Source organism: Crocodylus porosus, unplaced genomic scaffold, assembly GCF_001723895.1.
Source record: "Crocodylus porosus isolate Cpor-Errol unplaced genomic scaffold, CroPor_comp1, whole genome shotgun sequence".
NCBI classification, from domain to species: domain Eukaryota; kingdom Metazoa; phylum Chordata; order Crocodylia; family Crocodylidae; genus Crocodylus; species Crocodylus porosus.
In genome coordinates, this window is record NW_017728929.1 from 3,940,145 (window position 1) to 3,962,982 (window position 22,838).

Sequence of the window (22,838 nt, forward strand, 5' to 3'; positions counted from 1 at the left end):
GGGGAGCCCCAGGGCCGCCCCGCCCCCGCCTCAAGAAGGGCCGCGTGGGCGCGGGTTGGTGGCAGACAAAGCCCCGCCTGCCTGGGCGGCCCCTATTCGGCACCATGCGCCTGTCCCCGGCGGGCAGGTGGGCCCAGCTGCGGCTCTGGGCTGCGCAGGTGGGGCCGGCCCCGGCGTGGGGCTGAGCTGGAGCCACGCTGGATCCTGGGTCGGCGCCCACGGGGACGGGTGCGGGGGCCTAACAACAGCAATTTTCTTTCCGTGTCGTCTGCGTTGGGCCTCCCCTGCCATGTCCCTTCCCTTTCCTAGTGGCGGGTCTCTGCCCACCTCGTTTGCCTGGTTGGGGCCCAGCTGCTCCAGGGTGACTCTCCGCCAGTTCAGAAATGAATCTCTGTATGTGGCAGGCTAGCCAGAGCCCCGAGCAGCGGTTCTCAGTTGCACGTTTCTCGTCAGCAGCCCTCCAGAGGTGCCAGCTCTTTGCTCTTGCTCGTTTTGTGACTACAGACAAATGCTCCAGCAATGCTTGTGTTGCAGAGCCCTCAGAAAGACCATGCTGGGTCAGAGTGTGTTTTATTGCTGTGGATTCCCCTTTGAAATCTCTGGATTTATCTTGTGAACCGTGGTTGCAGACCTAATGGTGCTATCGTTGCGCGGCACCCTTGAAAGGCTCTTAAGGCTGTGGTGCCTGGCTGAAATCACTCATGTGATTAGGTAGTGGTGTTTTCCCAACTGACTCTTGGGCAGATATGAATCTTAGTCTTCTCAGAGTTAAGTGTTGACAAAACAACATTTGGATATTTGCTAAGCCTTGAGGTATCCTGACACTGCTGAGGGCTGGAAACAGAACGTGGAGTCTCTCCTTTCAAGTAGTCATGATCAACGTATGGTGTGATGGGGAGAGAGAGGCAGAGTCACGTATTTCAGACTCCTGATTCATAGGGCTTCCGTATTGCAAATCCATGACAAGTGGTACTTTGTCAGCAGAGTTTGGAAAAGAGGACCGGGGGGAGCGGAGAAAGCATGAACTTTAGGTTTCCCTGCACACGTGGAAGTGTGTTCCTTCTAGGTAAGAGATAAGACACATTTGCAGGTCAGCTTGCACTGCTCTTTAGTGATAGGACAGATCATTTATTCTTTCTGGCCTTCCTTTTCAGCCCTTGGTTCACTTTTTAAAAAGGCACCACTGTGTAGTTTTGTGGAGAGGATCAAAGCTGGAGGTAGAATTAAACTTCTGGATCGAATGATAACGTACCAAAGTTCAGAAGGGGAACCATGTGAGTTTTAGAACCACTGAGCACTTTGATAGTACAGAGTTATAGGAGTACTAGTCATTCATGGTATAGCTTTTCTCTTATGAGTTGGAAGGCAGTCTTCTCCTTTTATGTCATGTGAGCCCTGAAGTCTTAGTATCTCTCTAAGTAATTCTGACATTAAATTTTTTGTATTTCCTTCTCAGTGAAGCAGTAACACCAACATGTCTGGAATCAAGAGAGTGATTGAGGAGAAAGACCCTGACTATGAGGAGATTTCAGTTGCTCATCCAAGTAAACGTCACAAGGCAGCTGAACGGTCAGGTAAGAATGGTTTGTGCCCGAATCTGACTGAAGATAAAACTTTCCAGATATTGTGTCTAGTGAAATTGCATTGGGCTGTACTAACTGAGCTAAAGAACTTGGGTGTAAGCCAGGAGGAGAAAGATAAGACAGCAGATGGAAAAAGTGCAGAACCTGTACATAAGGACCAAAAGGGAGCTTAAACGTAAAGGGACAAGCAAGGAAAAAAATGGCCACCTGTTAAAGCAGGGATACCATTAGTTAGTAAGCCAGTTCTGGGCAGAGAAAGCTGTTTGCAGAGTTCAGAGGACAAAGTCTTGGGAAAGGGAAGAAAGAAAAGGTAAAGGTAAATGTAAGTATGGGAAGGAGATGAAGTGAAGCTGGAAAAAGAGAAGCAGTGTACCAGAGAGGTGTGGAAAGGGAGGTATATTGATGGTGCCTGTTGTGAGTTAAATTGGATGAAAGTATAGAATGGGGACTAGAGAGAGAGAGAGAAGCTGGATGAATGGTTTTCATTTTGCATCACAGGAGATGCGCCAATTGGGAACTGGCCTGTTGGCCAAGATCCAGCAACAAGTTGAGGAGTTATGTCAGCAAACCAGTGTCAGTTTCTTGCCCATAAGGCAGGAAATGGGCTGGGCAACATCTGGAACTTAGTTCATAGTGGCATTGAATTGCCAGGGGGAGAGAAGGGAGATTGGAGGGGCTCCATGGAAGTGAAGCACAGAGACATGACCTCCTCTGTTAAGCAGCTTAAGTAGGAAGATACAGACCTTGAGCAAAACAACAGGTCAGAACACTAGGCGGATGCTGACCATGTGGTAGACTTGGAAAGCTGTTGGGCATACCTGAATCTGAACTTGTTTGTGTGGTACCTCTCGGGCCTGGTTAACAACAAAGTTAATTGAAGAATACTTTAAAATGTACTTAAATAGGTGCAAGCTATTTAGTGGGCCCTCTTAGATTTAAACCTGGCTTGCCTTGTCTTTGCTTAATTTTATAAGCAATCGGTGCCTGTCAGATGCTGACAACAATTTAAGACTATCCCCAGCAGGGTTTTTTGCACTGACCTAACCAAAATCTGTTTTTAAACCCAAGCTAGTTAAACTGTAACCGTTTCCCAAGTAAAGGTCATTGGAAAGTCCTCATCCTAACTCTGGGGTGAATAGGAGGAGGGGAGATGGAGCTGGGCTTTCAGCTGTAATCGCTTAACTTGAACAGTTAGTTTTTTTCCCTCCAGAAAGGAATTAGACTATTAGACCATTTGGAACCCACAGCAAAAAGGGAGTTCTGGGCTGATGTGTGTAGGCCACAGAGTTGTAGGCTGATGTAGCACCAAGGAGATCAAGACAACCAAGTTTTCTGTAATAGATTCAGATTCCCTCATGCCTGACAGCTTTTACTTTCAGTTTCAAGGAGAACATTTCTTCTCGTTTTGAGGCTTTGCAAAAACTAGTTAGCACTCTCCTGGAACTTGGGTTAATGAAAGATCAGCCTAGTCTTTATGTCAAGAGTTACTCTTCTGAGCTGGCATTTTACTGTGATATTCAAGCCTGAAAAGTCTATTTAGAGATTATTTCATGAGCAGTTTAGAGTTAAATAGACAGAGCAGGTAGTACAGTCTGTGTTTTTTACATGATTTGTCACTTTTCATTTCCTTCAAAAACAAATCTGAACAGTTAGCTAATTTTCTTACGGATTTGACAGGATTGTGGCTGCTAGAATAAAAATGTTGCTTAGGTTGTACTTTCTCTTCCAAATTTTGGTAATTTCTTATTTCTAGCAAGGATTTAAAAGGGATCCAGTTTCTGGCGTAGGAGTTCACTAAGTGCACCCGTTCTACTGAAGTAGCCTGTAGGTGGCACCAGAAGGGAGACAGTACAGTAAAATCTCTGTTATCCGGCAGATATCCCCAGAGGCAGGGGATTGTCAGTTATGTAAAAATTCCAGTTATCTGAAAACCTCGCCTGGGCCTTTAAGGTAATGCGAAGCAGGGGAGGAGGGATGTGGCAGCGGCTGCATGTGGAGCAGCAGCAGTGCAGGGTGGTGGGTGGCAGTGACGCCGTCATGTACAACCTTTCCCCCACCCCCTCTACATCCAGCTGGCCAGCCAGAAATCCGGTTAATGGAATTTCCAGTTAGTTAAATGCCGGATAGCAGAGACTTTACTCTATGTAATAATGGATAAAAGGAACATAGATATTATTCTTAAAGAACTTGTGTTTACCTCTCCACTGTAATCACAATTTAACTTTTTTTGACTGGGAATGTATACCGGCACTGGAAATACATAAATAATATATACTTTTGACTGGAAATATATAAAAAAAATAAAGCTTTTTATAGGCCTAGTGCAGATGGAAGGGTACTTGCTCCCATTTTAGGTAACTACTGTTGAAGTGTATACTGTATTTTCTTGCATACCACCTCCTTCCCCCCAAATAAGACACGCACTTGTTTTTGGAAAGGAAGAATAAAGAAAACTTGAAAAAAAGACTCATGGTTAGGTAGGTGTAGAAGCTAATCTTCAGTTCACTCTCCCTTTCATGCGTAGGGGAAAGCTACAGTTTTAACCCTTTCACAGCTTAATTATCAGCAGGTCATGGCAATTCAGTCAAAAGCTGAAACTAGATGTTACTGGAGATTGAACTCCAGGAGCAGATGTAGGATTTGCTTAAAACAATCTGTGTGGCTGTGAAATAGGAGGGACCAGGAGTAGCTAAATTGCAAAGTCTTCAGCAGAATTGTTGAAAAGAAGACACCTTGATTAATGGAACATCAAGACCATTAAAAGGGAGAGTAACACCTGGTGAGTGAAGAGCAACTAGCAGGAATCAAGTAAATTGAGCCATTGAATTTGCTCCCCCTCAGCCTGCTTGAATGGAAATTCTTCTGTTGCTATACTGGACAGAAAAACAGCAACTTCCCTGCTTAAGACTCACCTCCCGATTTGGAGGGTTAAATTTTGGGTAAAAAATGTGTGTACAGTAATTACAGTCCATAGTTGTGTGGTACCAGAGAGATTTTGACATATCTCTGGTTGCTTTAACACTGCTAGAATGGCATTAGATGCTCCTTTGCTCCAGCAAATCAAAATGATCAAGTTTGCATGATGTGAAATAGCTGGACTCAATTATGACTTGAGTATTTCAGAGTGGTGAGTTTATTACCTGAGGTTTGTTTTCTCTGCTACTGTCAGCCACTGAGACAGTCTTAATGTATAAGCTGAGAGGTGTTTCCCAGAGGATACTTCCAAGATTAGAATTCCTACTAAAAACTTGTTAAAAATTCGGATGGGTTAAACATGGCTGGTAAAATGAAAGTAACTTAAAGGAAGAGGAATCTTTCAAGCCAATGCAGATATGGAAAAAATCCTGCTAGCTTGTGTGTGTAAAAGGAATGTGACTACAAGGTAACGAAATAGTAGTATCTCAGTGTCTTCATTTTACCCCTTGGTAAAAAAACAAATCAAAATGTGCAGCTGATACATATTTAGAGAGTTTATGTGGGAAAAGGTACCTAGCTCAGAGTATATGACAAATTAACTGTTATTTTTCCAAATTATGTTTCTATTTAAATATATGGGTGGAGGCTGCAGCCACCCCAAAATTCACCATAGCCGCCCCAGAGCCTCCTAGCCTGGCCCGCCACCAGGAAGAGCCTAGCATAATCACAGCCACACACACCCTCACCCCACACACAGATCCTGGGGCAAATACCCCCCGTGCCTCCCCCGGGGGTGCGCACAGCAGTGGGAGCCAGCCCCCCCTCCTTGCGCCCCGCCAGATGATCAGCTTGCAGCTCTGTCCCATGCCCCACCCAGCTGGACAGACTGAGCCCCGCTCCTTCCCTCACCACAGGGGCCTTGATCTACCCCCACCCCTGTCCCTTCCCCCACAAGAGACTTACAAGCTGGATGCTGCTGGGCTGTGCTCCTGGCCACCTGCATGGTGCACGCATGCACGGGGGCATTTATCAGTGACATTATCGGCCACTTCAGCCAAAAAATCCTGATTGATATATGGAAAGTTGACAGTATGAGCAGCGCTGATACAATATGGCAGGGGTTTTTAACCTTTTTAAAGCAGGTTACCCCTTCTGGTGGGTACCCCTTCCAGACATGGGGTGGAGGGGACGGTGCTGACAGCCAGCCAGATGCAGAGCCGGCAGCGCAGGCAGCTTGCGCGTGGCCACCACCACCATCTGTACACTCTGTGTCACCACCAGGTACCACTTTCCTGCACCCAAGTATCACTGCTTCTCCACACAACCAGCTTTGTGTGCAGCCAGCTGACAGCACCTCCCCCCTCTGCACCTGCACCCCCCTGGTGTGCAGTGGCGCAGGGAGCTCGCAAATGGTGGCTGCCCCTGCTGCCATCAACACACTCAGCGCTGCTGCTGCGCACAGTGTCGGCAGCAGGGTAGCAAGCAGCAACCGACCGGAGGCACTGTCTACAGTGTCGGTGGCGCATTTTGCTAGGAGGTGCACGACAACGGTCAGGGGATGCACATGCATGTGCATGCCGCACCTACATGTTACCTCCGATTATCAGTAAAGTACCTGTCCTTGTATCTTGGATCCAGTAGCGTTGCAATGCCATAGAGAAGTTCTGATTCAATTTCAGCAAAGCGTGTTTTCACAGCTTCCAGCAAAGTAATTTTCATAGTTTTAATTCTGTGATCTAAATCTGTAACTTTGCTCAAAAGCCTTCTTAAAGCCACAATGGATGGGATGACATCAGAAGCAGAGGCTGAAGATGAACTCTGTTCACATACTAGTTCTTCAAAAGGGGCTACAACTATCGCTACTTTTTCCTTCGGCCTCCACTGATGTGCAGTGAGAGTTGCAGGGATTTCATAGTCAGATGTATACACTCCAAGCACACGTTTCTGCTCCAAAAGGTTTTGCCGCATTGTAGTGAGTGCTGTTCCACCTTGTCTATATATCCTGATCTAACTTCTTGGAAAGCATTCAGAGCTCAGTCTGCAACCCTTGAAGATGAGAGTAGGCCAGCGGAGAGTGTTTGAAGTGCCTAATGATTTTTCATCCGATAGCCCCACTCCTCCCTCGCTGTGGGGGCCTCCATCTGCCCTCTTCCATGACCCTTTCCTGCCCCCCCCCCCGCCAGACGTAGAGGCTGGATGCTGCTCTCCAAGCTTCTGGGCCACTTGTCGGCGATCAGATTGGTATCAGCTGATATGGCTGACTAATAATCACCCATTGGTATTTGCCAAGAAAGTCTTTATTGGTGCACCCCTACTTCATGTAATGATAGTTGCTTTGGCACAAGTTTTTCCTGCCCTGCTTCTTTATTCTCTGTAGTCATCTTCAGGAAATCATTGTAATCAGTAGCATGACTCGTCTTCAAGTGCTATATTAAAGTTTGTTGTGTTGAAATATTTACTAGTGTTGCCTCCACATAAAATATTTCCAGCGCATACTTTGCAGTCAGCTATTCTGTAATATATTTTAAAACTCAAAGATGTCATCATAGAATAGGGGTTATAACTTCTAATTATATACTATTTGAGACCATTTATTCATGGAATCTTTTTCGAAAAATTTTATAAATAAGTCATAACTGGCCATGGAGTATATTAGGGGCCCAATCTTATAGGGTTCCCAGGGGCTCCTCTACAGACTGGTAAAGATTAAAGAAAACCACTCTACCCAGTGGGACTCAGGCTGTAACAGGGGTGGGCAATTACTTTGGGCGGGGGGGCCGCTTACCCAGTTTTGGCAACCTGTCGAGGGCCGCATGGGTAGCCTGCCCTTTGACAGGTGCCCTGCCTCCTGGTCACCATCTTGGGGCCAATGTCCCATGGCCAGCACAAGTGGGGCCCATAGCAGGGCACAGGTTGGCAGGGGTCTGTGGAGCTGGGCTGGGCTGCACCAGCAGGGAGAGGTGGGAGCTGGCCTGGCTCCATAGAGCCCCTGCTGGCCAGCACCCTGTACTCCCGTTGTCCTGCTCTGGGCCCCGCTGGCGCTGGGACACCAGTATGGGCCACGTGCACCTGCTCACTCCCAGTATGCCCCCAGTCCCATGATACAGACTGGGGGCAGCGCGCAGCCCTGAACCTGCGCTCACCGGCAGGGAAGGAGCTAGTGCTGAGGTCGGGGGAAAGCAGCCCCTCGCCCGGCCCATGGTCGGCACTCCCCGCTGCAGCCACTCACAGCCCATGCAGCGCTGTCCTGAGCAGGCACAGGCAGCCCCATGCAGGCTGCAAGCGGCTGCAGCACGGGGTACCGGGCGTGGGGCGGGCAAGGGGCCGCTTTTCCCTGTACTCGGCACCAGCTTCTAACCCGGCCCCGCAGCCGTCTTGGGGCCCGCTGGCTTTGAGTTCCCCGTCAGGGCTGTGCACAGGGGCAGCAGCTGCAGCTCCCCTGCCTTGCTTGCCACGCCGGGCAGCATTTGCCACCGCTGCCTCTGTGCGTGGCAAGCCAGGGGGCCGCAGCTGCTGCAGAGTAGCCCTGGCGGGCGAGCCCGGAGCCAGTGGAAGACCCAGGCTGGCAGCGGGGGCGGGTTACGAGCTGCTGCTGAGTGCACGGAAAAGTGGCTTCTCCCTCACCTGGCGCCCCACGCTACAGCCACTTGCAGCCCTCCTGGGGCAGCCCATGCCTGCTCGGGACAGCCCTGCGCAGGCTGTGAGCAGCTGCAGCAGGGAGTGCTGGCCATGGGGCGAGCGAGGGGTGGCTTTTCCCTGGGTTCAGGCTTTCCTTGGGGTCCTTCCCCGCCCTTCCTCTTACTTGAGTTTCTGGTGTGGGGTAGTCACATGGCCCCAGGCCATAAGCCCTTGGTGGGCTGAGCGGGCCCTGCTGTTGTGAGAGCCTGCTGGGCTTCCCTGGTGTCTTACTGCCCCTGACTCCTGTCACTTTTGACAGAAACTAAGGACAGATCAGTATTAATTTTCTAAATTTTTTAGGAGCCCCGTGGGCCAGATAGAATGGCCTTGTGGGCCTCATTTGGCCTGTGGGCCGTATTTTGCCCACCCCTGGTCTAGAAGATCCCATTAAGCATCTCTGTCATGCGTAGCTTCAGTTCTCAAACTGGATTTGTCTCTCCAGAGATAAAATCCTTGTTAACAGCAGTATAGGGAGATGAGAGATAATGGATCTGATTAACCACCCATCAGCCTTGTTGTCTCTCTGCAAGTTTGTGTACGTACAGGCAAGCCCTTACCTCTCTAAAAGTGCAAAGTTTCAAGAAGTTAAACGAATAGAGAATACCAAACAAAAAGAAAGTGCTTTTTGTTGAAAACAGTAGTTAAATTGAGGCTTCCTGACCAGTGTTTTGAATTGTGATTTAAATTTATTTGATTTAAATCAAACCCACCCTGTCATATGGTGCAACATGGTGTAGCATAAATCTGTTTGCTGAATAAAGGGCTTGTTGTAGGCCCCCTGCCACCTCACCTGCACCTGGCCCCACTGTTCTGGATACACCGCCTCAGAGGTGCCTATATACAAAGGCTGCTTTGATGCACTGGAATTACAGCATGTCAAGCAGACTATATTAATCAAGTCTTCTGGAGTGTAAATTATTGCACTCCAGCAGACTTCAGTGTTTTGTGCATCAGCATCCCTGTGCTTAAAAATTTTGGGTGGGAGTGCTTAAACTAAAGCTTGTCAAACAAGCTTCAGTTCAAGCACCCCCCCGAAACCTCCATTTCTTAAGTGTGGGGATGCTGATAGAGGAGATATGGAGGCACTTTAATTAGAGTGGCTTTCAGAGCTGCTTTAGTTAAAGTGTCACCACCACACGCGCGCACACACTCCTGGAGCACATATAAACATGTCCATGCTAGTTGGAGCCCCTGCCCTTCTACCCCAGCCTGGGGCAGGTGCCTGAGCCTGAGGCTGCCCAGGGCTGGGTGGTCTCTGGGCCAGGTTCCATGCCAGAGTAAGGACCCTGTCCTGGCTTGGCAGGTGAGAGGGAACCCAGGCATCCCTGGGCCCCAGCCAGAAGTCACCAATAATGTTCTTCGATAATTATGCCAACAGTGAAAAGCTGATAGCCAATAATGTAAATTTCCCTTTTATCAGTGCTGATCTGATAAGCAACCAATGTATCGGTGCACCTCTAATGTTCACTAACTCAGTTTTGAACACAAAATCTGTTTAGATAAACTTATCTTTCTTTCTTATGTATATAGCACATTGTAGGTCATTTAATTAGAGAATAAAGGTTTTAAAATCCTGTTTTTATGTGTTTTAATTGAATTGCTGTTTCCATCCAAATAGAGTTGGAGAGGCCAGGATAAGAATTAGAAAATGACAAGTGATATATTTTAATATAATGTAAAGGTTATAAATCTAAATAAATATATGTTTAATTATAACTATTTAAACAAATGTGCATAGATGTCGTATGTCCTCCCACTAGCAAAAATAAAGTCTAACTTTAGTCTAACAACTATATTTTATCAACAGGTGTTAATGGTCAACCAGTGCAAATCAATTTTTCTTTAAGAAAATAGTTAAAAATCTTAAATGCAAGACGAGATTAAAATTGGTTATTTAAATCTGGGATTCTTGCTCAATAGTTTAATTCATGATTAAAAGTAATCACTTTAAAGTAATCCACCCTTGCTTATTCCATGCTTCAAGGGAGTACAGGAAGGTGCTTTGTATTAGATTTAATCTTGCTAGATCCAAACTGACTGTGAATCTGTTGCCTATCCTTCTGGGTATACCTGTGAAAAGAGATTATCTTTAAAAGGGAACTAAGCCTTTCTCTTATCTCCTGGTAGCAGTGACAAGTCTTTTATTTTATATTTCAGGAGGGTGAATGGACCTCTTGATACTTTCACTTGGTTCAAAGGCATGTTGTGGATATGTTATAAGTTGTCTGGTTTTTAGGCCAGAGACGGGACCCTGACACTTGTTTATTGTTGTGTTGCTCCCTGCAAGAATTTGAATGAAATTATTCCCCAGAAACATAGTCCTATCTATGTTAAGGAAATTCATATGGGTGTATTTAAATTGTTGTAAACCCAGCTTCGTAACAGAGCTCAACATCTGCTTTAGGGCTGTGCTTTACTAATGAGATGCTACACTGGCGTGATGTAATTCTCATTAAAGCATAGACAGCCTAAGAGAATAGGAAAAATGTATGTACTTTCCTTTGTATTGTAAGATGCAGTCTTCTCTTGCCATGGCTCTTTTTGCAGTATTGTATAGCTTTGGGTAAAGTGACAGAAAGTAGCTCATGAATTTCTACCACTTTCTTGCTTCTGCTGATGAGTCTGCAGGCTCATTGTTTAAAAAAAACAAACAAACAAAAAAACTTTTATACAACTCAGCTGACAGACTTTGTCATTTTATAGGCAGATTTTGATTTGATGCCAAAAAGAAGCAAAAGAGATTGGCACAGAGGCTTTCCAACTTCTTGGGCTCAGTCCAGGACCTCTGCATTTTACTTTTCTTTCTTTTTATATTCCTCCAATTGTTTCATTTAGAAATATTTGCCTCTGAAACCTTCCTTCTCTTTTTATTTGCATGTGTGTCTTTGAACAGCTCGAGATGCTGCTGTGCAGAAGATTGAAACAATTATTAAAGAGCAGTTTTCTGTTGAAATGAAGAATAAGGAACATGAAATTGAAGTCATAGATCAGGTACAAAGGTCATGTTCTTAAAAGCAGCTAACATCTGTTTGCATCAAGGAGTATTCGAAAGTGCTGCTTTTGCTGTACTTTATAATACGGTATCTTTCTTTTTATAGCGCCTGATTGAGGCAAGAAGAATGATGGATAAGCTGCGTGCCTGCATTGTGGCTAACTATTATGCGTCTGCTGGTCTTCTTAAAGCAGGAGAGGTAAAAATTACTTTGGAATAATGAGACTTGAGAATATTTGTCAAGGTAGAGAGCATAAATTCATCAGTTGATCAGTTTTTGTGTTTTGCTTTTGAAGTACACAGAAGTAGAAAGCTTGCAATTTGAACTGCAGTGGAAAAATGAAAACTGAGTTGTACACAGATATATGTGCTATCATTGACCAGGCTGCAGAGGCATTTGGCTCAGACGAATTATAAACAGTTAAAAGGGTCTCCTAGGGTGGCCACCTTTTAATATATGACCTGAAGTAACTGACTTCTGCAGTGTTCACCAGCAGTGTGTGAGCACAGCTCAGGTCACAGCTGTTAATAAATGTGTCTGTGCGGCACTCTTTGGAGTAGGATCATTATCTTCCATTTTACAGGGGAGGAATGCAGGCAACAGAGGGATTTAGTGACATGTCCTGAATTAGAGAGGAAGTGTGTGGTCAAACTGGGAGGAGAAATGCATATCTTCTCTGTCTCAGTGCCTGAACCCTAAACTGTCCTTTCATTTGCACTGTATTCATGGCTTTATAGAATGTCTGCAGTGAACCAGGAAGTACCACAGAGGCTTCAAAAGGGGGAAAATCAGAAACTGATACTTACTACTGTATGCTAAGTCCCTGTGGCTAATCAGTGAGAGTGTTCAGACCAAATTCCTGGGATTAACTTCAGATTCATTCTTGATTTGCAGTTTACCTTGAGGTTACCAGTGTTGGGGATTTTGGGACACTTTTGTCTCAGTTCTGCTTACTGTTTCAAATGATACTACAAAATGCAGGGCTGTCAGCTGAAAGCCCTGTCCTTGCCTGGGCTCTGTGATTCCCAGATGCATGGTTAGATCCAGCGAGGTTGCTTTTCTTGCACTGCTGTTCTTTTGTGATTTCCAAGAGGCTTTTAAAAACCTTTAGCTTGCTTTCTTGCCTCCCCAAATGCACGTTGAAGAACTGGCATGAAGAAGGAGTTTGGTGGTATAGGGAGGAGTGTATCTATTTCCCTTGGGGGGTTTTTGTTTGTCTGTGTTTGACAACTGAGCTGGCTTCTGATCTTTCTAAGCACTCCCTCTTGTACCATAGTAAGACATAATAGCAAAGAACTTGTACATTGCACTTCATCATGTAGAATTTGCTTGTGCTTGCTGAGACTCTTACATGTCACAAGTACAAAATTCTTTTAAAAAATGATTCTTGCTCTTAATTGGCTAAAAAAACTACAGACATTTCCCTAGTGGTTTTGTCCTTTAGGTTTTATGAATCTGCTCCTGGTAGTAAAGTCCAGGTGTATTTTTATTTGACACCCTCTCCAAGGGTCTAATTTCCATGCTGGCTAAGGTGCTTGTATTTTTATGATCATTGCCATTTAGCCACTTGTTTTAAAATTTAGTTAATATTAATTTGTTTTATTGCTACCTATCACAGTTTTACTTTCAGTTCTAGTAAAGTGACTCTTGCAGTTTAAATGCCTGCAAGTTTCCAAGCATCTATGCTTAACATGTATAATACATTTATAATATGAAAACAAACAACTTTTCTTAGCAAATGAACTTATTACAGTACTAGTAGATTAAAGTGTTTATTACCTTTTCCTTCACGTTAGAAAGTAAAGTGTTCCTTTCCAGGGTTAAAGGAAAACAAAACAGGATGTAGACTTTTTTCCTCCTTTGGTGCAAAGGATTTAAAATCAGTTCTGTTTGGGTATTTGGGGAGCTTTATGGCAGAGGTTAAAATCTTTTCTACCCTATTTTTATGAAGACTTTCTGAAAGCCTAGTAAGATTATTATATTGCAGAGTACTGAAGAAGTCAAAACTCAGAATCAAGAGAGGGGAAGATATGCTTTTTAACAGCTTTTTAAACCCAAATGCTTCATAAACTGTGGGGAAGAAAGTTTGTTATCAGCAATGGGATTGTCAGAAGCACTTTTGGAAATCCCAGGCCAAAGATTCCAACTCCTCAGCTCCAGCCTTTTTGGTTCAAGGTTGAGAGAACTTGCATCCATTCCCTGTCTTTCCTAAAGAAGCTTCCTTGGTGCAACTTATCAACAAATATGCATATCTGTGTATTTATCTATAAGTTTAAAAACAAGCAGACCTCTTAGTCTCGTTATGCATGGGAAGTCCATGTTTTGGCTTTTTATTGTTATTTTTTTACATGTCACCCACAGAGGCCCTATGTTAAGAAAGAGATAAGATTAGATGTAGTATATCAGGTTTGGTATGCCTTGCAGGCTTTTGTAATCACATTATTCTTGACCCTCTGCTTAATTTTTGTGAGCAGGAAGGGCACTGATGGATGCAGCTTGTCTCTTAGGCCTTTATAAAGTCCCAAGTGTGTAATACCATAATGAAGAAGCTAGTGCAGGGTTAGGCAACCCCTAGGATGGGTGCTGGAGTGTGACACACAAAGACATTTTGCTTGGCACTCACATCTCTGGGCAATTGGTAGGGAAGGGGCCAGGGCTGAGCTGCCACAACAAGGATCAGGCACTTCACACCTCCCCTGCCATCTGCCCCTTGCATGCCAGCATCTTACCAGTTGAGGTTGCTGGTGTTTTTGGCACTTGGCTCAAAAACATTGCTGACTCTTGAGCTAGTGCACTTAAACTCCCTGTCAGCCAGCAAGAATCAAGCAACTTATGCAGTGTGATGCTATTGCTCGTACTGTGAGAATGTATGTGCTTGCAAGCAAAAGAAAACTTTTTTGTTTTTTCATCTAGCAGCAGCCTGCAAAGTAATCTGCATATGTTGCAGGCTTCAGTTCCAAAGTCAGATAGATTTCTAGGATCAGGGAGGCTGAAGCATTGGAATTGGCAACATTTTGGGCCCATCTTCCTAAAACAATCTTTGGAGGGGCATGCTTTACTCATGAGTTGTTTATTTCTGTGCACTGATATTTTGCTCTTCCTTTTCTGGCATAGATAGATCCAATTTTTTCTGGTCTGGAAAAATTAACAGATCTTCCTGGACTCTCTTATTGCAGGGAACCAAGACATGTGACTCTATGGTTTTTAATCATCCTTCAATCAAGAAGTGCTTGGAATCACCATCCAGATCATCCTCTCCTGCTAACCAGGGGTCAGACACTCCATCTGCCAATCACTCAGAAAGTGACTCGCTATCTCAGCACGCTGATTTCCTTCTGGACAAAGACAATGGCAATCTAGATGTGGAAGAACGATTGACGAATAACCTGGATCAGAGACCAAATAGAGGCACTGGACGGGTAAAATAAAGCTTGAGCAATGGTGGTAATGTTTAAAGAGGGTGGGAGAAGGGTTGATCTTGTGATCACAGGACTTCTTACCCACCTACCAGTGGAAATTGTCCTGGCTCTGAAGTATGTGTGTTTCTTCACCAAGCTCTCCAGACTTCTAGCTGCCCTTCGGCTAGCAACTCATTCCGTTGCTTTCAGCCAGTATTTCAGACTTGCCCAGCATCTGACTTTACTATGGAAGTAACTTGAGTTCTCTGCACTCCAGTTAAGGCTGCTGGAGGTAGTCTCTCAAAACAGAGTATTCAGACTGGAAAATTCTGGAGCTACGTAGTAATTGTGTTAGTGCTCCCTGATGGAGCAGCTAACTCTGATTAGAATCACCACCATGGTAAAGTTAATGCTTTATTTGTTACAAAAAAAGCAAAGACAAGCCCTGTGTAGCAGTTTGTAGTTCCCAACAAAGTTTTAGGGAAGTCAGTAAGTTTGTAGCTTTCTACTGACCCACTGGGATTGCCATTTTGGATTGGTCTGTAACTGGTACTGTGGCCTGGTTTTATATCCCAAAAAAGTTGCATCACTTATAGTAGGTGAAGTTTTCAGAATTGCTGTATCTGGGCTTGGCCTGCTTGCTGTCCCTAGGTACAACATGCCAACTGGCAAGGTTATTGTCATTGGTTAGATCATCCTGAGGATATTGAAACATACAACCCTCTCTTTCCCTCAGAAATAGGGAGCTAGAACTCCCTCGTTCTCATAAGAGAGACAAACTTGTACCCTGTCTTTAGCCCCCTTTCCTCTGATGAACAGAACAGAAAGGTTGAAAATTAATATACACTCTTCTCTGAGCAAAAGTATAAATAGTCCTTTCTCCTCCAGAAAAATAGGTTCTTTACTGTAAACAGCCCTACTTAGCAGTCCTCCTTCCCTCTTGTCTATGCCTAACTGGACCTACAGGGAAGTCATAAGCAGTTTCACATGGTAGGTTTTTCCTCTGTCTGCAGGGTAGAACTTACTCTCTTCAGTTGTTCCAAGAAAGTAATCCACTCCCTTTCAGGTTCCCAGGCTTGTATTCATGAAGAGTCAGTGGTGCTCATTATCTTAGGAACATGCATCTCTTTTACAAACATATGAACTAGGCCTTACAGTGAGTCTGTGAGGTAGGCAGTACTTAATACCGAGCTCCCTTTACACAAGAGCATTCTTATTTAAAGCCCCTCAGTGAGCCATTTGCCCAGCTGGGAATGCTACCTACAGGGCCTAGGAATAAAGACTTTAGTCATAACCATTGCTGAGTACTACCTTGATGAAGCCATGTCTAATAGAAAATTGCTTTGACCTTCTAGAAAACGCTAATAAAAAAAACTGTCCATGTACCACAGGGAAATGGGAGTATCAACAGTTGTTACTGTTGCAGTAGAACCTCTTTAATCTGCCAGGAGGGAAAGGACTACGTCTGTGCAAAGTTTCAGCAGCTGTTTCATTTTGGAGGTGTTTCGGGCCATTTTGGCACACAAAACACTGAGTCTGAATTGAAACAGAAGGCTCAGAAACATCTCTGAAATGAAATAAGGCATCCTAAATATTTTGGAAATGTTTCAGAAAATTTTGGAGTTTTGGAGCGAGGCATGCAGGGAAACAGCTGTACGCTGCTGCCCTGCCATGCAACTTGGCTTCACAGGGAGCAGAGATCCATGCCAGGGGGTCTTCTTGCTGCTGCTGCCTACCCTGTGCTGCCCCAGCGATGCGGAGCTGCACGGGGAGGGCAGTGGCAATGAGGAGACCGAGACCATGGCCCAGATCTCTGCTCCCTGCAGAGCCAGGTTGCATGGCAGGGCAGCCTGACTCTGCAGGCAGGGAACAGAGATCATGGGGCGGACAGCAGCAATGAAGAGACCCTGGCACGGATCTCTGCTTCCTGTGGAGCAGAGTCAAATGGCAGGGACCAGCAAGCTTGCTTGCGCTCTGTGCTGCTTCCCTGCCCTGCAACCTGGTGTGACAGGGATCAGAGATTCACATGGGGGCCTCCTCGCCTGCACAGAGGGCAGCAGCCTTCCCCTGGACGAGCCACCCATGGGCCCCATCCTCCTCCCCACTGGGGCTCTGCAGCCCCTAGCCTCAACCCCTGCCTGGCTGGGTAGGGCTGTGCGAAGCTCCCCTTGCAGCCCATTCAAAATATATTTGGAGAAGATTCAGCAAAGCCGAATCTCTGAAACAGACTCAGCTGAAATGAAACAGGACAGCGATCTAAAACACTGAAACGAATCACTGTCCTCTGAAATGGCCGAATCAGAAACAAGTCAAAACAGCTGATTCAAACAGCCCTACAAAGGACCCGTTGTAGTTAACTGGATTCTGCATCTTAGCAACTGTTCAGTAACATTTGATGGAAACAGCCAGTATTCTGCATCAGACATGTAATACAACTTCACTGATGATCAGGAATGTCCATTGGAGACTAGAGTGTCTTGCCAAGGCTGTGTCCTCACTGGGAGTTCTCTACTGGTATGCTGCATTGTCAGAGGGTTTCTAGCATGGACTTGACTATGCTGGTAAAACCCTGGGACTAGTTGGCACAGCTGTGTCTCTTGGGATCATTTCTCATCACACCTCTGGCTGATGTGGTTGTGTCCTGGCAAAGTTTGTAGAGTAGAAATCTATCAGGAGAGGCTTCATTCTGCCTTGGAGCACTGCTCAGTGGCAGGAAGGAACTTGCATTGTGTCCATTGCTTTCTGGCCTGACCCTGCATCCAACTCTGAACCTGATCTGTTGTTCTCTAAACTACTAGCACACAAAAATGCCATTTTCATTGCTGACCCAGTGTATTTTCAGGCTGCTGAATGTGCTGGTGTAGTGTCAGGACAGTGATTTCAGTCTGTCAGAGCCCAGAAAAATATATGTAGTCCTCTTGCAAATGACATATATTCGTTTTGTACCAAGTTACATAATTACTTCACCATGTGGACTGGTCCTTCAGTTAATCAGAGAGATTGTGCTTCAGGGTCACTTACATTGGTTTTTATTATACCAGGTGATTGTTATGGATTCACTGACTTTGGATGTTGGCAGCATCTTGTTGACCTTCATTCTCTGGGTGGTAGCTAGATTCTGCCACCAAACAGGCCTGGTGCTGCCACTGAAGTCACAGGTGGCAAGCAGCGGGGGGAAAATTTGGCTTTAAGAGAACAGGGCCAACTCCCAAAGGCAGCTAATGATTTTGGGTACACAACTTCAGGTGCTCTTTGGGGACTTGGTTTTCAGGCAGCATGTGCACTACGATTTTTGAAAATCAAGTCTCTTTCAAACGGGGCACCTAAAATCATAAGTCACTTTTGAAAGTTGTCACCCAAGTTCCATTCCCTGGCAGACAACCCAAACTAAGCATTGCCCTACAGCGTTTGTTATAGATGAATTGTTTAAATGTGTACATTTAATAATTTAAATGTCTGTGTTTGGGGAACGTTGTGATTGGTCTTTCATTGGATGGACTGGGTTTTAAACAGTACCTTACTTTATAGCACCAACCAAATCAGCATCCAAGTAAATTTTTATTTTTTTATTTTTCCTTCAGGACACTTCTGGTGTTTTAAGCGCTCAGAAAGCAGGGCAGCGAAATGCTGGTCTGTCAAGTGAGGAGACATCACGGCTCTTTGTGAAGAAAACAATAGTTGTTGGCAACGTCTCCAAGTTAGTATCCAAGGGCGTAACTCCTAGCTGTCAAATTGAGTTTGAGTTAAATTTGGGGAACAACAAATAATTGCTGTAGGGTCACTAAACAAGGGTGGATTCTTCAATCAAGAGTTGTACTAGCATCTTTAATCCTGTCCCTGCTGGGTCTTAGCTATATGGGTGGCCAAGGGATTGTGAGTCATGCCTGTTGTGAATAAGATGGGAAGTGGTTTGGGGAAGAAGGGATATTGAGAGTTGGTAGGTAGCTCTGGCAAGCTCTGAAGCATAAATGGAAGAATCCCAGGTGGTAATGATCAACTGCTGTGTCGTTCCAATTGTGGGCTTAGCTATATATTTTTTTAATAGCTTGGTTATATTGCAGAAGCTGTTGAATGAAGGTGAAAGCAAATGAAAAATAATTTTGTACCTGATCAGAGTTCCTGGCAACATTTTTGCTAAGTTTTTTTAATTTTAATCAGTCATTTTTTCAGTTTGAGTCCAGTGTCATTAGGCATGGCCAAACGTAATGTGAACAAACTCTGTGGATAAGCCCAGTGCAGGCATATCCCAGCATCAGTGGAACTTGGTTCTGGCTGTGGTGGGTAATAAACAGAAAGACATAGCCATGAACACTTCAACAAATCAGAACACTTTCTGTTTTCAAACTGGTCAAAAATTGGCGGTATGGTAGGAAAGAAGCTAAAACCCACCTCATTATGGGAAATAACATGTAAAAATTAGGAAAACATCAAAGAAGTTCATTCGAAGTTTGTGTAGCGTTCCCCGCCCCCCCCGGCGAGTGGAACATTTTAAAACATTGGAATGAAAGGGTAAAGGATGCATTTAAAAAGAAAATAAAGAAGTTCTTCATTCTGCAAGTCTTTGATTAGCTCACCTTCTGGCCATCAAAGTATAGCGTTATTCTCAAATCAGGTTTTTCTCCATCCCTTGAAGTAGGAAGTATGAGCTTGTGTGCTAATGCTGTTTGATAGGTCTCAAAAGCACCCCTACAGTCTGAATTCAGAGCTAGACTTTGCCCAGTAGAATTTATTGTAATTAGTCCATTCACATTCAGTCTAGGTATTTATGATGCTAGAGTTCAAGTCTGGTGTTTGCAAAATATTTTTCAAGGTGATTGATATTTTCAAAACTTAATTATGGGGTTTAGTAGGAAAATTCTCTTGCTGGTGCCACGATAAGATAAATACTAAAAATTGGAAGTAAAGCTTAAAGAAAGAAATGAATGAGAAGTTGTTTCACTCCAAACATTAGCAAACAAGCAAGGACACCAGGAAAATGCACATAAAGCAAGATTATTAAAAGCCCTTCACATACTTTTCTGGAGAATAAGGGGTTTGCGAGGTTTAATGAATTGTTGGAAGATAGAATTAAGATGACTCCAAAATGTACAACAGATTAGACATAAGTTAGCTTTATACAGTTCCAGTAACTCAACATACCTTTCCAAAATGCATTGAAAAGAGCAAAATCTTCTGTATGTTTACTATTTTTTTTTTTTTGCTTTCTGCCAGGTACATTCCTCCTGACAAGAGAGAGGAGAATGATCAGTCAACCCATAAATGGATGGTGTATGTAAGAGGCTCTCGGAGAGAACCCAGCATAAATCATTTTGTCAAGAAAGTTTGGTTCTTCCTTCATCCCAGCTATAAACCCAATGACCTGGTGGAAGTCAGGTAAAAAAGAATCACTTGAGAGTTTGAGCTTGTCAAGCTTTGAAATACTGAGATTGTCAAAAAGTTAGCTCCTTTTTATGGGACTTCTTTGGGAATTTTGGCTTAACATCTGACTTGGCTTAATTGTAGCTAATTTTCAAGGTATTTTCAGCACATGCTAAATATTACCTGGCCAGAAACACCAGCTTGCTTACAGAACTTTTCCTGCTGGGGAAATTTTTTAAATACTGTTTCATATTAGTGATACAGCTTGCTGTATCTACTATATTTACTACCTTGTTTGTCTTACTGCCTGTTACACTTCTATTATTTTAAACAGGCATACTCTTCTACCTATTCCAGTGTGAAAATAGTGTCACCCAGAAAGTCAGTTTACCAGTATCTGTTAACATTCCTGTTTGTGTAAAGCAGGGGTATCAAACATTTTCCCCACAGGCTGCATGCAGCCTATGGAGCCCCATAATCTAGCCGCTCATGCTACATTTCTTGATGTGCTGGACCATCCCCCTGCACAGTGTCCAGGATGTATAATACCCAATCAGGCCAGCGTCCTGGACCAGCCTGGGTGAGTGCTGCCAGTGCTGGATCAGGCATGTGGGCAGGGGGTGGTTTCTGGGCCTGATCTGGCCCATGAGTGAGCTCTGCACCTCTCATCTGGCATGCGAGACCAGATGAGTTTGACACCTGTGGTTTAAAGCTGTGTGTGTTTGAGGAAGGAGCTTTGTCTGTCAAATGTCTCTTCACACTGATGTCTGTTCCTGGGTTTAACTATTTACTTTGCTTTGAGGAATGAATTCCATGTCACCCTGGCTGTCTTGACACTGCAGAAACACTGATAAATGCAGCAGCCTTTCCAAACCATTTTACGTAGGCATGCTGTTAGTAGATAGGGGTAAATTTGGGTGCATTATCTGGGGAGCTTTCATACTATTTTATTTTAATATATTTATTCCATTTTTATAATTAAATCTGGTTTTTTTTGTAAGCTGCCATTTTTGATTAATTATAAAAATGGAATAAACATATTAAAATAAAATAGTATGAAAGCTCCCCAGATAATGCAGTAAATAAAATGGTCGTATACCACTTTCAGAAGTGTCTAGGTTTGGGTGCTGATGAACTGCAAGGTTGTGGGGGAAGGAGTTCCAGAACTCAGGAATGACTGCTGAGAACGACCTTCCTACATGTTTTCACCAAACAAATTTGGCATACAAACATAGGTGGTGGAAGGCTGGGGCTAATGGGGCTTAGCGCTCCCCAGACACAGGGCGGTGGGCTCTGGGCAGCTGTGACAGGAATGGGGAGGGGTACGCATGCAGCAGTGAGGAAGGGTGTGGGGCTGGGGCAGGGGCAAGGGCAAGTGCTGCACAGCTGGGACAGGGCACAGGACAGAACCATGAACAGCTCATCTGGGGGCGGGGCACGGCTCCTGCTGCTATGTACATGCTGGGAGGGCATGGAGGTGTACCCCAAGATGTGCACGTGGGGTAGGCCAGGCTGCCACTGCAGACTGAAGCTGGGGGCAGCATCGGGCTCTTCCCACTAAGGGGGCTGGGGCAGGTGGTGGTGGTGCTGGGGTGGGGAATATAGGTTGGGGGGCTGCAGCCACCCCTAAGTTCGCTGTAATCCCTCAACTCCCCTCCAAGCACTGCTGCTGCCTGGCCTCAGCCTGCAGTGGCAGCCTGCCCCACCATACGCTCAGATCTGGGGCACACATCTCCCATGCCCTCCTGGGGTGCATGCAGTGGCGGGAGCCAATCCCCCCATGGCCCTAGGATGAGCCACTCGCAGCTCCGTCCTGCACCCTGCCCCAGCTGTACAACAACTTCCCCTGCCCCAGTCCCTCCCTTACTGCCGTGGGGGGTGCAGACCGAGGTCCCAGCGATGAGGGAAGGAGAAGGGCACAGGTAGGAACGGGTTGGGGTGAGTGAGGCCCCGGCTGGGCTGGGTGGTGGGACAGGCAGAGGCCATGTGCCGTCCCCCCCAATCTCTGTATGTGGCGGGGGTGACTGCCACTGTGCACTGGGCTTTGAGCCCTGCTGTCCTGAGAGCTGTGCAACTCCACATGTCCTGCCGCCTAGTAGTGGCAGGCACGTGGTGTTGTGCTGCTCCGACGGCAGCTAAAGCAGGGAGCAAAAGCCAGCATGCAGTGGCAGCTGCCCGTGCCTTGCCCACAGGTCAGGGTGGCATGTGCCCCCTGGGCCTCCGCTTGTCGCACTACCCAGCCTGGCTAGAGCCCCACTCACTCCAGCCCCTGCTCCTGCCCGTTTCCTGCTCCCTCCCTCACCACTGGGACCTCAATCTGTTCTCCTTCCTGTGGCCCTTTCCTTTCCCCCCACCCCCCATCCCTTCCCCTACAGACTTGCCTGGTGGGGAAGGGGGCTGTACGAGCTCAGTCCCCCCCACCCCCACCCCATATTTTTTTTTCTCCGTCTTCCTATGCATACAGATGGTACTTGGAAGAGGTTGCTCTTGGCTGACCTTACAGGTTGTAATGGGACATGTAGGAAAAGGCAGTTCCTTGGATTAGTAGTTTATAGCCATGTGGGTCAAAAACAGCACCTTGAATTGCATCCAGGTCATGAAATCTGCCAGTGACCACCACCACCTCTGCCTTGTCTGGATTCAGCTTCAATTGCTTCACCTATATCCAGTCCCCATCTGTAGCCAGACACTAAATAAAGACTGAGACTGCAGGACCTCGATTGGATGAAAAAAGAGATGGCTTCAAGAAACCCCCTTTTTTAAAGACAACTTTGTCCGTCTTTTCTGGTCCAGTCTTCACCATTTTGGCACCCTTCTCCCCTCTCCCCACCTAAGAAAATTGTAAATGTATCCTCAGGTGTCTGTCAAAGGGAGGGAATTTTTTTCCTTCTCATACTGCCAAACCTAGTGTT

The 22,838-nt window shown here is 45.4% G+C and overlaps 1 protein-coding gene across 5 annotated transcripts in view; it reads left to right on the forward strand.

Moving 5' to 3' along the window:
* The window catches only part of YEATS2 (YEATS domain containing 2), a 74,704-nt gene that overhangs the window by 3,257 nt on the left and 48,609 nt on the right, over positions 1-22,838 (forward strand). For all 5 annotated transcript variants that reach the window (XM_019542935.1, XM_019542936.1, XM_019542937.1 and 2 more), the window contains exons 2-7: positions 1,457-1,574; positions 11,071-11,168; positions 11,276-11,368; positions 14,347-14,589; positions 18,150-18,265; positions 19,780-19,941. In XM_019542935.1, coding sequence (XP_019398480.1) covers positions 1,475-1,574; positions 11,071-11,168; positions 11,276-11,368; positions 14,347-14,589; positions 18,150-18,265; positions 19,780-19,941 — 812 coding nt within the window. In that variant the 5' untranslated portion in view covers positions 1,457-1,474. The remainder of the gene's footprint in view (positions 1-1,456; positions 1,575-11,070; positions 11,169-11,275; positions 11,369-14,346; positions 14,590-18,149; positions 18,266-19,779; positions 19,942-22,838) is intronic.